At 30.9% G+C, this 21186-nt stretch overlaps 1 protein-coding gene across 2 annotated transcripts; it reads right to left on the bottom strand.

Annotated features, from left to right (window-relative positions):
- Positions 1-309: 309 nt before the first annotated feature.
- LOC114395632 (trihelix transcription factor GT-3b-like) lies at positions 310-3838 on the bottom strand. 2 transcript variants are annotated; one of them, XR_003663075.1, is made up of 3 exons: positions 3346-3838; positions 2228-2892; positions 310-930 (listed from the first exon to the last, which is right to left on the bottom strand). XR_003663075.1 is itself a non-coding variant. In XM_028357463.1 (2 exons), exons 1-2 carry the CDS (start codon positions 3634-3636, stop codon positions 2305-2307), a joined length of 879 nt encoding a protein of 292 aa, XP_028213264.1. In that variant the 5' UTR covers positions 3637-3837; the 3' UTR covers positions 2143-2304. The 2 variants fall into 2 exon arrangements, 1 of the variants encoding a protein (XP_028213264.1); XM_028357463.1 differs by lacking the exon at positions 310-930 and having other exon boundaries at positions 2143-2892; positions 3346-3837.
- Positions 3839-21186: the final 17348 nt, after the last annotated feature.

Here is a 21186-nt window from a genome sequence, read left to right as displayed (position 1 = left end):
TACAATTAGCTTTTTAAATAAATTAAATGAAATAATTTTTATATAAATTAGTTTATGCATAAAATTAACTTAAAATTATAAGGGACGGGGGGATTTTTTTCTCTCTCCAATAAATATTTATAGAGAAACTTATCCACACGCACAAAGTTGTAAAATGAATGCAATCTTTTTTTAATGTAAGATGAAAAAATGCTTACTAGTTTTTGGTTCTTTAATTAGTTATTAATGATTTCGTCCTAATGCATATGAAAATATTTTATTAAAGTTAGCTTTTATTATTTTACAGTATAAAATGTTATACTTAATTATTTACAAACACTCATTTAGAAATAAATATCACACTAAGCAAAGTGAACCCACAAAATTATGCTATAATAAACTGTGATTGGATTTTGGTGTTTTTTTTCTTTCATTTTGATCTGGAGTTCCTTTGCTGCATAAATCCCAAAGATTTAAGACTAAATACGTGTAACTAGGTCACATGTCATTGAGAATAAAATCCAAATAATAACTAGACGCAAAAATAATTGTTTAACATGCACATCCAATTCTTAAAACACATATATACATGTAAACATATATACCCTACAAACACCGCACGCATATATAAATTTAAAGACAAAAGGTTATCATGCAATCTTAGCTTTTATATTTTGAACAAACATTTCCTTTTCTATCACTGATCTCTGTGATCTTCCTTTTGTTATCTTTAAATTATTTTATTAATTAAAAAAATCAATTTATCACAGATGACACGGCTTAATGAATGTGTTAATTGCCACTTTAAAGTCATAAGTTCATACCTGAGGCTGAAATTCTGGTACTAATATGATCATGATGATGTCCTAGCTAGCTCTCTCACATGCACAGGGTCAATGTCAGTAACCATTCGGAATATGAACTCTTGCATGCAAAATTGAAATCACCTAGCTATCAAAAATCTCATGGGAATAGATACAAATTAGGCTTTGGCATCCATCCAAAACTTTGAGAACGTGAAATTCAAACTGAAAATGATTTTTCCTTGTAGTATCTGGCTATAGGCTCTATCAATACACAATCAAAGTTCTTGGAAATCATTATGAAAAATGTTAGATTTACATAACTTACACGCACACGTCATATATGCATTTGTACAATTTCATAGTATCTCACTCTATTTTTCTCCACTAGTGTGTGAATATATAAATAAATGAGATAAAGTTTCACATTAATAAAAATGAGAAAGTTAAACATCATATAAATAAATAAAATACTTATAAACTTAAATCTTAAAATTTTGGATTAAAGTGTGGTGTCGAATTCACTTACGTGATTTGCTCATTGTTCATTGTTAAATCTCTCTACTATTTATTCCCTCATATCTCTCTACTATTGGATACTCATATATTAAAAATGACTTATACTTGAGGGAGAGATTACTATGTAAAAGAAATTCATATTTGAAAGAGATTATTGAAATATAAATATGAGATAAAATTTCACATCGATAGGAATGAAAAGTTGAATACCATGTAAGTGAAGGAAATACTCATAAACCTAAAGTTTAAAATTTTGGGTTAAGATGTGATGTCAACTTCATTTATGTAATTATTCTTAATGTATTGGTGAAAACTCCTCCGTGTTTATCTCTTTCACATCGAGATATATATATATATATATATATTCACACATAATAAAATCCTTTTGTAACATCACTTTGTGTATAGTGACTCATTTAAGCAAACCTTGAAATCGTGCGTCTCCACATATATGGATAGACATTATGATGAGTTATCTTGTGGACATGTTTGTGGATCTTTTGCCCGTTTTCGGTTGTTAGTTAAGAACTGCAAATTGTGCTCTTTTATATATATTTCTCTCTATCTACACCTACTACTAGAATAGAATCTCTATGAAAGCATTCATTTGAGGATCAACATTGGTCCTCTTTCAATGATAACCAAAAAAAAAAATGAAAACACAAAATTATATGCCTAGTGCATACTAAAACAACAAGAGGGGGAAATAGAATATACTAGAAACGTTTTTTTTTTCCCTTCTTTTTCTTTCTATCGCTTCCCCTAGAGAAGCCTTAGTAGGTAAATTTAACAAGAGGAGGAGATATCATATGTAACATAGTATAGTAGTATATAATAAAACTAACCACAAGAACCATTAAAGTATGTATATATATTAATATTGACCAAGATGTATAAATTGAGAGTTCTTAGAAGTTAGAACAAACCTCTTAAATTAAGCTTTGCTTCATGAGAAGAAGAAAGACACATAAAAGCTAGCTATCTATCCAGCCAAAAGAAACTACTACATCTCTTCTCTTCTGAGCTTGTTAAGAAGAGCAGTGATTAGAGCATCTCTCTTATCAGCCCTAACTTCTTCCCTAATCCTTCTTTGTTCTTCCCTCTCCCTCCACCTTTGGTCCATCATTAACCTCTCATTCTCCAACGCCTCCATGGTTTGCCTCCACTCCATCTCCTTCAGCCTCCTCTCATTCTCCCTTGCCTCAAAGGCTTCCATCCACTGTGCCTCCATTTGCATCTGCTGCCTCATGAACTCGTCCATGATCTCCTTCAAACTCTCCAAGTTGTTACTACTACTACTACTATTGTTGTTGTTACCACTCCCTCCGACGCCAATTACCATCTTTCCCTTCTTCTTGTTCTTCTTGCTGATGATGATGTTACCCTTGTGATCCCCCTCGCTCATCATCTCTTCATTGCCTTCTTCCTCGTCGTCGGAAGAAAGGTGCATCCCCTTCTTCTTATTATTGGACCCTCCTCCTTCTGCTTCCGCCCACAACATTCTCTGCATTCTCGCCGCGAAAATCGCTTGAAGCTCGTTGTAGAACGGGAATTGCTGCCTCATCGCTTCCGGCTCCATCGTTTCACATCCCTTTAAATCTCAACAACAACAAAAAATAGTACCATCACTATACAAAACCGATGAAAAAGCTCATAATAATAAATAAACCACATTACCATAACACCCATTTTTTAATTAATATTATATATATATATATATATATATATATATATATATATATATATATATATATATATATATATTATATATTTCATACTTTTGCAATTAATTTATTCATTAAAAATTCTTGAAAAAACCCAATAGATATAGATATTGACTAAGATCATAAACACTTAATAATCTCGGTCTCAAACTAGATATTGATCAGAATCATGATCACTTGTTAATCCAGAGACCAGATAGAAAAGGTAAAAAAAAATGTGATCAATGATAAGAATATATGAGTTTATTTGGATTGGTGTGATTAATATAATAAGTATATATATGTATATCTATTAATGAATTATATTATAAAAATAGTACCTTGTAGCGGGTAACGAGGTTTTTCCACTTGCACTTGCACTGTTCTGCACTTCTATGGAAACCCTTTTCCTTCATCCGGTTGGAGATGACTTCCCAAAGCTGTTTGTTCCTCTTTGTCTCCATGAAAGTCTGATCCAGCTCGGCACGGATCACGAGGAACTCTTTGGTCTCTTGGATGCTCCATTGGGGGAACCTATCCGTGGCATCCACGTTACTAGTTGTGATGTTGTGATGAGGGTGGTGATGTTGTTGTAATTGTTGTTGCCGGTGATGGAGATGATGACCCTCCATGAAAATTGAAAAAGAAAAAAAAAAATCAGAGTGAGAGGGAGAGATTGAAATCCAATAGAGAAGAGAAAGAAGTTATTGAAGGGTGTTTTTTATGTTTTGGTTATGGTGGAGAGAGAGAGAAGCAAAAGATGAGAGAGAAAAAGAGAGGAAGAATATATATGTAGGTGGGGGTGTGGTGTGAACATCAGGTGTGAAATGCGTAACAAAGAAGAGAGAAAAAAAATAAGAGATTGAGATTTTCTTTTGGCTTAGGTGTCCAAGGTAGTGTTTCTTTAATTTCATGGAAGAAATTTAAATGACCAAATTCATAAAATAAAATAAAATAAAAGCTAGCTAGTAGTATGTGTTTTGTTATTTATCCCTAAATATTAGACACAAAAACAACTCGTGAAGCGAAAATGGACATTTCATCGACAAATTAGTCCATGAATTATGTGTCTTATATGTGTGCAATGCTTAAAAAATTGATTTTTTCTTCCTTTTTGAAGTTTCTTTTTTCAAAACAAATATTGAATGATATGAAACTCACTGTCTCATTCTCATCCTCTACGCGGAAACTCTATTTGTTTTTTCTTTATTTTATTGCGTTCCCATTGCGTCAAATTTTCGTCACGCTGACACGAAAAGTCTCACTCCCCGCGGCTTCTTTAATGTTTATTTATCCTCTACGACCATCACGACATGGATACCGAGTTTCCCTTTCTTTTTATACATATAAATATAAATTAATTTAAGTTCTATAATATTATTATCATGTATATATCTCTTAAATTCTTGCGTATTTTACTCCTTTAAGTATTAGTATTATTTACAGTATTCAATTTTAGAGCAGATTATTACTATAATTCTGAGCTGAAAAAGTTATGGCTAAAAACGGGTCCTATATATACTATGCGATCAGGCATTTAATAAATTTAAGTTTAAAGAAATTAGATTAAAGCTTCTTTATTTTGCTTTGATTAGCTTTTATTGTGTTTTGTATAATGCTTTATTTAACTTTCTGCGCGTTCTTTATCTCCGCTCGTGGGAGGGTGACATAGAAAAGGCTTCGCGACCGTAATACGCTGGATGTAACCCCCAGATTTATCATACTTTTCTGCATGGATTTCGAAAATCCAAAAGTTAGAGTTCAAGCGAAAAAGTATTCCTCTCATTAATTTTTTTTTCTGATCCCTGTATGAATTTCTTATTTAATGATTACAGTAAAATGTAGTACTAACTTAATTTACGTAATAATATATATTTCCATGTTAATTAAATAGTTTAGTTATCTAATTACTATATATGTGTATATAATGGATTACTGATCATTAACCGTTTTCCATTTAAGGTTGTATCAAACACATTCTTCACAATTGAGTAAATTTCAGTTTTTCTCGCATATTTTCTTAGTTTCATCACTTTCATGTGTGCCTTTATTGTTTCTCAGCACATAACATTATAAGGATTTTAATTTTGATGAGTAATATGAACTTTTATTATTAATTATATACTGTTAAATTATTAAACAAATTTAATTATTATAGTTATTATTTAAAAGTTTACAGCTTTTTTTATATAAAAAAGTTCACGAATACATTAGCAAAAACCAAATTGGAATTCAATTTATAAATTTCATTTTGATTTAGTATCCATATATATAGAAGTGGCCAAATGAGTTGGTTGGTCCAAATTTGTCTAATAAGATGTGACAGCTTTTTTTATTTTTAAATGTGGACTTAAACTTTAAATTTTGGGTCTAAATTATATCTAAGCTTTTCTAAACTCAATATAATCATAATCTAATTCGAACATAAGCTTGCAAATAGTATGAAAAAATTAAGCTTTCACTATTAATTCGAACATCATTTTAGGAAGGCCAGTTATAAATCCAGACTTATTTTTTTGGTCTTGAGCTCTTGAAAACTATAGCACTTACATCCAGCCACATAACACTCTTTTGTCGCCTCTACAGTCTGTATACAATGTGTATATATTTTTATCATTTATTTAACAACTTAAAATTCCACCAACAAAAGAGGCTTAAGTTAAGAGAGTTTAGGTTTAGATACAAACTTAGTTTGAACTAAGTTCAAATTTCCTTTTACGTACCTAAAATACCCAAAAAAAAAAAAAAACTAAACTCATGATTACGCAATATTAATGCATAAATTAAACCTTACAAGCCCATTATTATTTATTTCCTTGAGTGTCATTAACAAAATTATTATCCTTAAAAATTCATGAAAGTTAGTAGAGAAAGATAGAGATTGAGAGAGGTGTACACTTTTCGATGTCATCACATAGTACGCGGAATTCTGCTTTTGCGGCCTCCCGCGTGTGAGTGACCAACCATATCCGTCCACGTGGAGAAAAGTGGGCTCCTCGAGTCCACGGTCCTCTAAGCGAACATGACGGGTTCAGCTATTCTAGACCGTCCTCTTCAGACCGTTCGTTTGCTTAAGTGGTTTTGCCTTTTGATTTTGACGTAGTAGGCACAATTCGTAGCCAACTAGGAAAGAGAAATTAATTAGTGAAATATTTTATAACATAGTACTTTATATCAATGTTTTGAATGAGTATACTGATTTAAGGTTGATAGAAATGTTTTAAGTGGGTATACTACTTTAAGGTTTATAGAATATAATAGGTGTTTATGACTTAATTAGTTGATAACGAACTTGATTTTATTCTTGCATAATGCATTCTTAAATTGAGGAAGAGTTATATATATATATATATATATATATATATATATATATATATATATATATATTAAAATTTGGAGTTAGCACACGTTATGGTGAACGTAGTTAAAGTGAACTTTTGGATTTTGCACATCGGCTTTGAGAGTGATCCTTGTTAAGAGGACAAGAGGAGGGAGGGAGAGAGTCTGCAGAATAAAGGACTCGGACGTTCAAGTAAGTATATGAGTTAGGAGATAAAACAAGTATATGCATAAATGTAAGCTCGAGTGAGCAATCAAGAGAGATGTGCACAAGCGTGTTTGCTCGTGTGCTGGTGTGTGGGACATGTTAAGGGTTCGATGGAACTTGGTATTTATAGGAATGAAGTGAAGTTGTGGGTCCTTGTTTGTAGGGGCTGTTATAGTCTTCGCAGATAATTCCCGACTTATAGATAAGAGTCGATAGCTTATAGATAATATTAGAGATAATACATAGCCTAAAGATAAAAGCTAGTAGATAATTATACCTTATAGATAATGTGTAGTTTGTAGATAATTGAATACTTGCCAAAAGATAAGGAGATTCAAATATATTCAAATAATAAGAGGTTAGAGATAACCTGTCAGTTAGGGAGCCCGACTACTAAGGGTCGAATGTTTGTGCTCCTGTTGTGGAGGGTCGACACGTGTCTCGGAGTACCATGTAAGGTATCACGTGTATTTTATAGACCTTGGACAATACATAAGCCTCTCAAGATCTGAGTCGGCGATATTATCTCGTGTTAAGGGAGATTATTTGATGTTCGGGGTAGTAGCCTTGACAAGTAGAGGGTGACGAACTTGTCAAGCCCCCAAGCATGGGCGAGTGTTTGTCTGATGTCGGGTGTGGTAATCACAACAGGTGAGAGAATTGCAGGTCGATGTGGCTTTTCAAGCCCTCGAGCCTAGACAAGTGTCGTTTGAACTACTTCTGTCAAGTTGTCCGGGGTGGACATGTCTTTGATCTTGCAGGCTAAGTCTAACATGTTAGATGAGGGTAGTCTTTAAATTTGACAACTCTACCCTTTTTTTACCATTGGAGGGTGCATTGAAGACAAGCATTACGTTTTGTTTGTTGCCGCAGGCGTGTACGGCGTACATGTAATACTCTTGCATATGTGTCACTCTGTTGTTGGATTGTTATTATTGTTCAGATGAAATCGACGAGGAAGGTGTATTGATGTTTATTTGTTTTTTTTCCTTTCTTTCTTTTCATTTGTTCCTATTTGATGTTAGATATTGGGCTTTGATTTCTCCAGTGAGGTGTGTTAGGATTTTTGACGTTGGTTTTTCTTTTGTTCTTCTTTGATGTTGCATGTTCGGCTTTGATTTCGCCAATGGGATGGGTTAGGGTTTTTGAGGTTGGTTTTTTGTTTGTTCCTCTTTGATGTTGGGTGTTGGGCTTATATTTTGTCAGTGTGGTGGGTTAGGGTTTCTAACGTCAGAAATTAGGTTTTGTGTTTTGTTTGTTGGCCGGTGCAAGTTGGTTTTATATTGTGCTCTGTTTGTCTATGATGTAGCTCGAAATACGTTTTTGGGTTCTGAGGTTGGGTTTGGGCTTTGATTTTTTGAAAGTTTGGTCTTGGGATTCCAGGGTTGGAAGTTGATGTTTAGGGTTTAGGTTTTCTCAATTCAAAGATTGGGTTTTAGGTTTGCTTTCTGGGATTTTAGGTTGACTTTTGTTGTTAAGTAATGTTTAGTCTGACTTAATTGTTAAATGAATTTGTTTTTCTTTCTTGGTCCATATGACATGTTGAATGGAGAATGTTTGTTAATGTTGTTGTGTTTGAGGTGACATTTTGTGGTCACATTGTTTGCATTCCTTATTATGCTTATTCATTAAAGTTTTTTTGTGGGAAATGTCTCGGAGTTTTGATAAGATGAGAGTATTGATGATAGCAAAGAAACATTCAAGCTTGGAGTTCGAATTGTGGACCTGTGGTTTGACTAGGCGTGTGAAAAGTCTAGCCACCTTGAAATGATGTTGATGGATGGAAAGATATGTTGTCATTTTGCTTTTGCTTTGTTTGATAATGTGACAGGGTTTATGCTCTATTTTGATGTTATGCTAGAAGGATAAAATACATGTCATAGTTAAGAAAGAAGATTAGTCCTGTCAAAAATTGTTTTTTGTTCTTTAATATTCACAAATCACCACTCTTTTAACTTCCGAATAACACTTTTATTTGATGGTTTAATTTGACGTTTGTATATCTAATTTATAAAATGTGTTCTTATCTTCCTATTTTTCCATTTATAGTGTTGTACCCAACAACAATAAGTAGCTCATTGTAAGCATCAAAATTACTAATAAACCAATCAATGCTTGGGATTGAAGAATTCAAGCAGAGGCATTTTGTTTTTCATTTGGATTGACTTAATTATGTTTGTTTTTGCCTTTATTGTGAATTCTCATTTTGTAGACTTACTGAATTAAAAATCAAGGTTTGACGAGTTCTCATGTTTCACGGTTAACCAAGTTTACAACTTTCTGGCTCTAGCCAGTTTTCAGAAAAGGATAGGTTTTTTAACAAACTTAAGTGGAGAGAATTTTCAAGATAAATGAAATCTAAAAGGTACCGATAATATTTATGTATTAAATTATTATTATGTGAACAGAAATCATTTTACTAATTATTCTAATTACTTTTTTATTTTGTACAGGAAGTTGTTTGTGTAACTGTGGGTATGATTGGTAGAATCTACTATCTATCTATTATATCTATTATCTACTTCTACTATCTATCTACTATATCTATTATATCCTAATAATCGAATAGGTTGTCAAAATGTCCAAATTGCCCCTTCCTACACCATCGACACATGGGTTGCTCTTCTGCGTATCTTTGTTATGTTTGCACCTAGTGTTGTGTTGTGTGTTGTGTGTTGTTCTTTAAAAAAATATCTATTTTCTGCTCTCAATCTCTAAACGAATGTTTTCGTTGTCCTTTCCATTTGCTAGCGTTAAAAATGACAAAGGTTAAGTGTTGGGGTGTAGAATTGTTATGGAAAATCATTCATGGTCTATCTTAATAATGGAATGGGTAGTGGAAATGTCATAATGCCTTTGTTTAGACCATTGACATGTGGCTCAAGAAGCTCTTCTGTGTTGGTTATTTTCTGTTCGGTGTTATGTGTTTTGTGTTGTGGCTTTTTTTTCTTTCTTCTTTAGTTGGATTTGGGCTCAGTGATGTGGGTTAAATGGTAGTAGTATGTGTGTGTCACTAATAAACGACGTAAGTCTAGAATATTCTCTTTCTGCTCTCCATCTCTGAACTCTGACACCTATCTTTTTGTTGTCATTTTCATTTGCTTGGGTTAATATGAGAGAGGTTAAGTGTTGGGGTGTGTTTGCCAAAGGAACAAAAGTCTCTGTAGTTAGGTTGTTGTTGTCATTTAGATGAAAACAACGAGGAAGGTGTGTTGAGGTTTATTTTGTTTTTTTCCTTTCGTTCTTTTCTCTAATTTAGGCATTTGAGCTTATAGTTTGTGCACTGGGTTTTTAGTTTATTCCTCTTTGATGTTGGGTGTTTGGCTTTTTTTGGAAGTTTGGTTGAGGTATTCCGGAGTTAGGAGTTAGATGTTTAAGGTTTAGGTTTGGGTTCTTATTATTTAGGCTTTAAGGTTTAGGGTGTAGCGTCTGATGGTGTCTATTGATTTCCCTCCACATGTGCATGCAAAAAATATAATCAACAATCTGTGTTGAGCTAACTGGTAGAATTTTTTAGTTTACATTGTTTATGTGTGCATGTTAATATTAATTTATTTTTCCATTTTTAGGTATAGACTTCAGGTTATGGTTTACCACAAGGAGCAAAACACAAAGTTTATATTCTGGGACCTTGGATGCACATATCTTATTAATAGGTTAAAGATGGCAGTAAATTACTGTTGAATGGAAGCTTCAAATTGAATTTTTTTCCCATAGTTGATAACTTTACCTATGACCTAAATTATTATTATTAACGTATGCTTATATGTTCTGTGGAAGGATGGTAATGTTGATTTGAATGCTTCTCCAAAAGAACTTGATAAAATCCCAGGTTAAACACTTGTAATTAAAATCAAGGTTCAACCGAAGTTCAGGAATTTAGTTATTTTGAAATACTCTTTTGACTTAGATTGGATAGACACCATAATAGGCTTATTCCCAAATACTAAGGTACTATTTTCGGGAAATTTTTAGAGCGCTAATTCAGGCTATAATATATAACATGTTTAACTGATACTCTGATACTCATTGTGATCTATGAATATTATAGGTAGCTGGTTCATCTGGTGGTTAATCAATCAATCAATCAATTAGAGAGGTGTTACTCTACTCATATATTGTTAATGCTTTGATCTACGTGTCTATTATTCAAAACAAATTATATAATGACAATTTTATTTGTCTTTCCTATAGTGTTTTGTGCTTAGGAAACAACTTAATCCAATGGTAACATATTATTTAACATCACAACATTGCTTTTTGCCATTTCAGTTTTGGCAATATGCTTAAATTCTTTACTTTTCTAATTAACAGCTTTTGTTGAGGTAATTGATGCGTTTTTTTAGTTCACATCTACTATTTACTTCTATTTTTCTATTATCTATTTAATAATGGATAATCTAGCAAAATATCAAAATTGCCCTTGCCTACACCATCGACACATGGCTTGCTCCTCTGCGTTTCTTTGATTTGTTTGTACCCAGTGTTGTGTTGTTGTTGTTGTTGTTATGTGTTATGTTTTTTGGTTTCCATTTTCTTGGGTTAAAAATGATAGAGGTTAAGCATTGGGGTGTTAACCTTGGGTTAAAACTCTCTGTAGTTGGCATGTTGTTGTTCAGACGAAACCAACGAGGAAGGTGTGTTGAAGTCATTGTTTTTGTGTGCATGTTAATATTAATTTATTTTTACATTGTTAGGTATAGACTTCAAGTCATGGTTTACCACAAGGAGTGAAGGACAAATTTTTTGTTCTGAGACCATGGGTGCACAGACCTTATTGATAACCATACAACGAAGTTAATAGGTTAAAGATATCACTGAATTACTATTGAATAGAAGCTTCAAACTGAATTTTATTTTTTCATGGTTAAAAAATTTAGCTATGACATAAATTATTATTATTAACCTATGCTTATATGTTCAGTGGAAGGATGGTGATGTTGATTTGAATGCTTCTCCGAAAGCACTTGATAAAATCATGGGTTAAACACTTGCATTTAAAATCAAGGTTTAGCCAAAGTTCAGGAATCTTTTGACTCAGACTTGATAAACACCATAATAGACTTATTCCCACATGCTGAGGTACTATTTTCTGGAAAATTTTAAGTGTAAATTTAGGCTATAATATACAATATGTTTAATTGTATTCTGATACTCATTGTGATCCATGAATATTATAGGTAGTTGGTCCATCTGGTAGTTAATCAATCAATTAGTAAGATGCTACTCAACTCATACATTGTTAATGCTTTGATTTATGTGTCCATTGTTCAAAACAAATTATACAATGACAAAATATATTTGTCTTTCGTGCAATGTTTTGTGCTTAGGAAACAACTTAATCCAGTGGTAACAAATTATTTAACATTGCAACATTTTGTCGTCTTAGATTTTAGAATATGCTTAGATTTTTTACTTTTCTAATTAAGATATACAGACAAAATAATGCTGACAGAATAAATGCTTTTGCTTTTTCAGCAAAAGTAATAGTACTGTCAGGAATTAATTTATGCTATAAAAGTAATAAAACAAGCACATAAGTACAAAATACAAATCAAATAGTGACCCTTAATAGATGTGTGCTATCAAACATGTCATAAGCAACAATTGTATATTCATTCTATTTAAGAAACAAAGACATACTTCATTCTAAATCATTCATCATTATTCTGCCTTTTCTCATTCCTATCCGGTTATGTCTTCAAACAATTCAAGAGAAATAAAAATTAAAGATATCAAACTAGATCAAGGAAAATGATTTATCAAATGTTAGATTAATAGGTATTTGACACTGTCAAATAATCAATGGAAAACATGTATCTTTTATTCAATTCATTCTCATAGATTCAGAGGTATGTTTTAACATGGATTATATTTTGATTTTTAGTATTTTTAATTTCTCATTTTAAACATTTCCAATATTGAGGTGACAATACAATAAAAATAATTATATTTATGTACATTTCTGTTTCAATATGTAGGGTGCAAAAATTGAAGGTCTAATGAAAGAGAAACTTTATGACATAATTTTAAAGGATGAGATAAATCATCAAAAACTTTACACATTTGCTAATGTTAAATTATTAGATAATTTTGGCACCAATCGTATGACTAATCATTGTTATATTTTGTTGTTTACAAAAAAAGAAACCCATATTAGAGGAGCTTAAAATTCTATATATACTAACTTTGGGCTAACACCAGTCCATTGCAATCAAGTTCGTAATCTAAAGTAATAGGCAGACTTCCTCATAAGTATCATATATTATTCATTTTAACTTTTTATATCTATTACAGTTTGTAATTTAAAATTAATAGTAATATATTACTATTTTTATTTCTATTAAAAATGCATAGGGGAAAGCTCAAATTTGTCTTGCATGATAACTAAGCTTAAAAAAGACTAAATTGGCAAATCCATAGCACAACTCCAATACCCACAATTGCAATCCAATTTGCAAAAATAAGTCAAGCTTCTCCATTATTATATGGTTAGAAAAACCATATACCAAAATTTATTTTTTTATTTCTATTTTAAATTCAAGATTCATTTTTTCTTCTTTTCTATCACTAATTTTCCTCTCAAAATTGAAGGTAATACTATTGTTGAAACAGTTGAAAATACAACGATGATTCATTTCAACCCCAATCTAGATGAATGATCTGCAATAAAAAAAAATGGGTAGTTAAAGTTATTTAAATTCCATAAAAACTTAGATACTATTTCAAACAATTATAATCTTAAATTATTATATATGAGCCTTTGCAAGAGAATCGGGTAATAAAATAATGTGCCTTCTTCCCATAACACAAAACAAAAAATTAACTTTTTTAAAACTTTTATTTTTTTATAGGATGGGGCAGGCTATTCAATCCAAAGTACCAAGGATCATTGAAATATATGATGAATTTCATCTTATTTCTTGAAATATTATAGTGTATCTTTTCTAATATCTTTTTATAGTTATTATTTTTTACTCTATGGTCGATGTAATATTATAATCTCATACACCATAAATAATTATATCTTTTTAATATCTTAGATATGGTAGTATTTACTTTATTTTCTTCTGCAATTTAATCAACCACACACACACACACATATATATATATATATATATATATATATATATATATATATATATATATATATATATATATATATTATTAATAAAAAAATCTCAAAGAATTGTGGGATAGAGAAATATGAAATGCATATTACTTTTGATGAAGCTGAGGATGTAATTTGACATTGAATTCTTATTTCTGATACAAATTGTAGGAATGTTTTAACATTTGTAATTGTCTAAAGATAATCATCCCTCGACCTTGGGGTTTTATTTGAATCGATATCGACCCAAAGTGGGGTTGGTGCACCTTGGTCACTGCTTATAATAGTGACTATCAGCATATGTATCAATTAGATGTATGTAGTAGTAGTCATGCATATTTCTATTTATATCTCATGTTCTATGTTCAATGAAATGTATCTTCAATTTTTTTGTTCAAACTGTTCCAGCTTATCTTGTTTATAGTGGCTACTATCTGTTCCTCTAGGACTATCATGTTGAAATCATGTCCATTGTGCTTATTTTACTGTCCTTCAGGTAGATTAACGTTATTAATTGGACCAAAATGGTTTTGGATTCTCTTAAAATAAAATTCAAATTACTATGAATTGAGACAATACTTTTAAGAACATTAGCATCTGGCAGTATATTAAAAATAATTTCTTATTGTGTTTATCTAAAAATAATACTTGCTATTATTTTGTTCACGGTAGAAAATATACAATAGAAAAATCACATTCAACAAAATTAAATAAATCAAATAATAACGTATACCTAATTACTGTCATATTTTTATGAGGGTGAAAGCCTTACTGCTAAGGGTCTGTTACGTTGCTTATTAAAGCATCAAAATTGTTGACATTAAAGAATTCAAGCAGAGATATTTTGTTTTTCATTTGCGTTAATTTTATTTTGTTTGTATTTGTCTTTCATATGAATTCTCATTTTACATTACCTACTGATTTAAAAACCACAGTGAGAACAACTTTGATCTTTAGCCATTAAAAAAGTTCTTAGTCTTTTGGCTCTAATAAGTTTTCATAAAAGCATAGATTTTCTTACAAAACTGAAGTTAACAAAGATCATTTTACTGTATTTTGTTTATGTGGATTTTTTAGAAAAGGCAAGTCAATGACTTAGCAACAAATTAAGAGCTTCGAATGAGATTAATTAACCTTTTTGCTTGATTGTTAGTATGTAATTTTCAACTGTCAGCAAGGTTAATAGCAATGCAATTAAATCATTACTATAAATTCCTCATATATACGATAACAATTTGAAGTGCATTTCATATCAAGTATAAAAGTATTAGTGATTTGGACAATAGATGGTATAACCTAACTACGTTTTATAAAGTTTATTATTAATCTACTTATAATAAACCAATTGAAAATAAATTGAAAATAGATTACAGTATTTACTAATTCTAGTAAACATATTAACTCAATCTGCGAAAATAAATCCAATTGTCTAACTAATCACTTTCTTTCACTAAAATTTTATCCCATCTGTGTCTAATAGTCTACACTTTCTGAAAAAAAATTACTTTAACTTATATGTAACTACATTTGGGATAATTCTATACTTTAATTTATTAAAAACATGTTATTAAAAACAAATAAAAAGACTTTTATTAAAAATATATATATAATCTTATTTATTTATTCTTTTACTAACCTATAAATCGCATTCCACTAAAATATATATTTATGTTAAACATAACAATAACTTATAAAACTATAAACTTGTTCTCGAAAGCTAACGTGAAATCGACCCGTGCGTACGCACACGTTCAAGAATAGTTTGAACATGTAGGTTGGTGAAGGTACCTGTAAAATTCTCAGATTGAAGCGTGGGTCGTTATTAGTCGGATTGGATTTGGATGCTGTTATATATATATATATATATATATATATGGATTTGGATGCTGTTCGGACCATAAATAAAGTGATTTTATTTTAAGAATAATTTGAAAATTTTCCAACACAAATTTTTAGTGATTTTTATTTCATAAATATGAAATAGGTATTAGTTTTGTTGATTTTTATTAAAATTTGAACCTAACATACCCGATCTGATTTATTAGTTCAACCTATTAAATTTTTTTGGTGAAACTCAAAAAGTCGAATAAATGTAAATAAAAAGTCATTCGATTTAAATCGTGCATATCAAAGCACTGTAAAAAGAAAAGATAGTTTTATCGATTCAAAAAGTGGATCAAGTATGTTTGAGGCAATTCACTTTTGTGCTTTCGACAAACAATCAAATGTATCATCCAGTGTGAATCTATCCCAAAAAAGGTTTCATATATTCACATTTATAATGACTAGGCATTTATTTAACTTTTGTTCATCCAAATCTTTTATAATTATAATTTTCAAAACTATTACTGTTAGATATGACTCAACGGAGAAACATCAACCAACATTAGATTGGGTTATGTGCTTAGGGACCTTAGCGTACGATCTCCTCTCGACTTTGGATCTTAGCACCCTAAAACGATTGGAATATTTTGGATTATATAAAATGTCTTGAGTTTAAATTTTATAAATTAAAAAAACATAGTTGAGATTCTAACGATCATCAGCAAACTGTGTGATTTTTTTATATTTATAACATGGTAAAAAAATAGAATATCATATATAATTGATTAAGTTTGAACTAAAATTAAAAATATTATATAATCGAATATAATAGATAAACATTAAGAACAAATAATGGAAGCAATTCCTTAAAAAAAAATGAAAGCAATAAGATAAAAGTATTGGTTGGAAAAATAAAAAATTTATGTGTTTTGACAGTGTGCCCTGGAATTTCTTGTACACAAGCACGTTACAAACAGCTATATATGGATAAAGATGAAATGAGATTGTGAAAAGTTGCTTGGTTTCCTTTTGTCACGACGAGGACCAGGTAACAACGTGATTGACCCACTCTTTTTAACCCTCACTCATGGCCCTACGTATTTTTCCATGAAACTTCATAATATATATTCTTTTGGTTACCTTTGGACCATGGCTGAAAAATAGGGAGAAGAAGAAACTTGAGATTGGAAAGTTTGAAATATGCATGCATGTGTCTCATTTTTATATAGCTTAATGAATATATGTTTCATGAGTTCGTCGGAAATTTGGGGTTTGAAATAGTCGTTCTTATGAGAACCCAAAACCACGTGGAACAAGGGATAGTGGACTGTGTTTTGGTCTACGAGATGAAGAAGATGCCTTATATTGCATAATTTTTATTTGGATGATTAAAGAAACTTGTAACTTGTAATTAAGAATAGTTTAATAAGGTACGTACCGTACTGGATCGTGTGAACGTATTGTTTAGAAGAGTAAATATATTTAAAGGCCATTGATAAAGGTTGATTTGAATGGTAATAACAAAAGGACAGAATGACATTTTATGATGTACATTAGGGCTTAAAAAAGAAGACGTTTTATGATTTAACTTGAATTGATTGATTAGCTCACCAATCTTACTTTAGGGTTTTATTGGGAGACAATATTCGACACTACATCTAATTTTCGCCCCCTTTATTTTATTTGTGACACACAACTAGAAGAAAGAACACTAAAAAAAATATTCCGGGTTGGGAGGCCATGAAAAAGGATTGAAAATTTTAAATTATAGTTCAGTATTTGTTTTCCTATGTTTCCTTTTCCCTCTGAATAATGTGCATCGTTTTTTAAGGCAAACCCGTATTTTGCATGCAAATTAAACTAATGATTTCGATGGTAGACACGTATAGATCATTCACCAAAAAAAGAAAAAAAGACACGTATAGAAATAGGATTCATAGCATTCATTCAATTTCATAATAAAAGCAAAACCGGTATTGGCGACAAATATCAAAGAATATTCAGCCACGCTTTGCAATCTGGGAGGCAAATTGATAATTTGGGTTATGTTTCGCAATCATTTTTAAATAAGTTTTTAGTTTCTTTTCCTAATTAATTTTTTTTAATCTTATGAACAATATTTAGTAAATAAATTTTTTAAATCAATAGTAGCATTTTTTAAATTCTACTTAAATAATATTTTTTAAAATGTTGACTTTTAGTTATTTTGTTTTATTCTTTTTTATTTTTAAAGTATTTATTAAATTTCAATCTTACCTTTTTTATACATAAGTTAGGATTTTTTTCTCTCTCTTCTTACATAATTTATTTTTACCATTATACCATTTACATTATTTATTATATTATTTTAACATTATACTTCAAGATATTTTAATCATTATGTTTTTTAAGAAGAAATTCTTAACTATTATGTTAATGAAAGTATAAAATATGTATGTTACTTGATTTTATTTTAAATTTGGTTAAAAATATTGGGTTAAAATACAATTTTAATCTTCCTATTGTTATCATTTTAATTCTTTAATTTTAAAATTAAAATATATAATCCCACATCTTAAAAATATCAATGATTTTGGTTCTTTCATTCAAATCAGTATTTTGGTCAATAAATTATATTTTTAATAATTAACTTGAAGATTATAAAATTTGTGTTTTTAATAAACTAAATTTATTTTAATTAAAAAAAAAACTATGATCCTTTGCTTCAATGACCACCATGAAACTCCAATCCCTAACCCTCATTGGTTCCTCCGCACTCCCCTCCCATCAGACTTAGACTTGCAAAGATCAACGGTGCTTCTCACACTAGCAAGCATTCTTCAAAGTTCAAACTGTCTATGCTTCTTCTCCGAGCACATTTTAATCTTCCTTGGAGAACCCCCAAGAATCACATCTGCAACAGTACTTTTCGTCTATGGCCTAATCCCTCAAATATTCACCAACGTTGTAAACTTCCCCATTCAAAAATTCCTCGAAGCCTAGAGCATAGTGGCTCCAAGTGCATACATTTCAACACGACGGAGTTCCGCCTAAAAATTGCTATTCTTCAAAAACTGAACCCAAATACAAAAACAACCTCATGTTTGCTACAATTTCATATACTACGTGGAGAGTTAACACAATTCTTTGTTTTTATATTAAGAGGTTAAGTGAACAAGAAACACCCTCTAACAGAAGTACACTGTAACTATGATCACACTGGATGCAATCAATAGAAAAAGAAAAAAGTAGGAGCCAGAATTGTGAACAAGGCTAAACCCTTCCAGCATTTTTTTTTTGTAAAACTTTGAATAAGATGTCTTCACAATGCGGGAAATGTAAGAAGGTTTAACCATTGCACCAATCTTATATTTCCTTTCACCAGAGAGTGTTTTGATCTTTCCAAGTCTGAGTCTGAGGCCGATATAGCGCGGCAACGCGATGGAGTTCTGGCGGCCGGAGACAACGATCAAAGGGAGTGCAGAAGAAAGAATGACGGGTTAGGGATTGGAGTTTCACAGTAGCCACCAAAGGATCACAATTTATTTATTTTTATTTTTAATCTTTAATTGAAATAAATTTCAATTCAATAAAAAAAAACATATTTTATAATAGTTAATATTAATTATTTGACCGTCAAAGTATTAACTTGAATGAAAAGATCAAAATTACATTAAAAAAACTAAATATTTCAATTTAAAAATAAGAAAATTAAAATTACTTATGGACAAAAATAAAGAAATTAAAATTACATTATAGTCAAAATATTTTAAGGCTTCCAAATGCTACTTGAGTTTTAATTTTTATTAATACAAATTTTACTTTAATTTTATTGGTTGTGTATGTAAATAGTCAGTAAATTTTTTAAAATACTCGTTATACAACACAAAATTAGACTATCAAAAAGTCTATGACGTTAATATATTAGCTTGTATTTATATTTGGAGATGCATGAGGCAAATGTTGTCTCATCTGGTACTACTCTTTTATTTGATGTATGACTTTGTGATATTAATCCTACGTTAATGTATGTCTACGATATATAATTCTTATATTTATATCGTGAAACATTAACTCACATTTTCATAAATAAATTAAATAAAATATTTAATTTAATTAAAATTAAATAGTAAATCTTACTAACACAACAAGGTGTTACATTTGTCAACCGCGAAGATGACTATCACTGAAGATATATATTCGTTTCTAGCTATTGGCATCTGACGAAGACTAACTCTCATGTACCCACCAGAGGCAACTGAAACTTGATAGACTCACCACCTAGTCTAACTAACACCTTAAACGCCTAGATTTGATCTTACTTATTTCTTGTTCAAGTTCGTTCAATTCTAAATCCGAAACCTACCGTTGATTACCCTTAGAATAAACCAAAGCCCTACTTTTGGTGGAATGCATGGTTTAATTGTTGCCTTGAGTCTAAGAACTCACATTTTAATAAAGTGGGTGTTAAAATGAATTAAACTGGGCGGATAAATTTATTAAATCTATGAAAACAAGTTGGTTTGTGTGATTCAATCTTTCAATTTGTATAACGTACTCAACGACTCATCTCATATAACTCGTTGAGTTAAGGAACAACTTGGATGGATTCAACCATCAAGTTAGACTTTTTTGGTTTGCTATTTGGGTAAATAGTCACTTTTATCCCTGAAAGTATAATTTGCTGATAAATGTGTCCCTGAAAAATCTAAATATATAATTTAATCATCGAAAGTATTAAAAGTGCGACGAAAATATTATGTTATCAACTTCCGCCCGTCACCGCTAAAAAAGTTGTCTACGTGATACAGAGGGACAATTTTGTCAGTAATAAATTACTTACATGACTGCCAACGTAGAAACATATTTGTCATATGCAAATTTAGTGACTTTTGATTTTCCTAGACTGTGGGAAAAATTATTCTTTTGGCGTTTGTTCATTTTCTTCATTCCCAAAAGGTTTTTTTTTTTACACAACCCAAAAGTAACTCTTCGTTCTTGAACGTTCTTGATTTTTTTTTTCATCTCCCACACTTCCTCAAACTTCTTCATTTCCAAAGTCTGGTTCCTGAAAGTGCTTCATCTCCCACACTTCTACAGCCTTGTTTCCAGAAGTAGTTTGTTGCCAAATTTCGCAACCACAGCGACGACCACCATACATTCATTCCCGTCGATGATGACCACAGCGACACACACCCAAGTTTGGAGTTTATCGTATATTGTGTCATCTTTGTATGCTTTTTTTTTAATTTTTTTTACGCGTATGGAGTTTATTGGTTGGTTGTAATGGCACCGTCGTCGGCTAGTGTCTTCATCGTCAATAGACGATTGTTTTGGGGTTTCGACGATGACCGTAACGATGTCGTCGTCATTTTCATATTTCGTTGACCGAAATGGCATCGTCACCGTCGTGTTTTTCGTGGTGGTCATCGTCCATGTGGCCTCTATTGTCAAACCTCTTCTCTTGTGTTCTCTTCTTTATTCTTAAACTTCTTCTCTTCTTTTCTCTATTATGAAACTTGTCTTTTTTTCTCTGTTATGAAACTTTTTGTGTTATCTATTTGTGAAAATACAATTAATGTTTGCTATGTTTCTCTGTAGGATGCCTAATGAAATCATTCTTATTTTGCACCACAATGGTAAATTCATACAAAATGCAAATGGGACACTAGAGTATGTCGGTGGTGAATTTTGTGTCTAGGCAGAAGTTGAAATAGATTT

Source organism: Glycine soja, chromosome 18, assembly GCF_004193775.1.
Source record: "Glycine soja cultivar W05 chromosome 18, ASM419377v2, whole genome shotgun sequence".
NCBI classification, from domain to species: Eukaryota; Viridiplantae; Streptophyta; class Magnoliopsida; order Fabales; family Fabaceae; genus Glycine; species Glycine soja.
The sequence above is the reverse complement of the archived record's forward strand: the minus strand, read 5'-3'. Positions and strand labels throughout refer to the sequence as shown.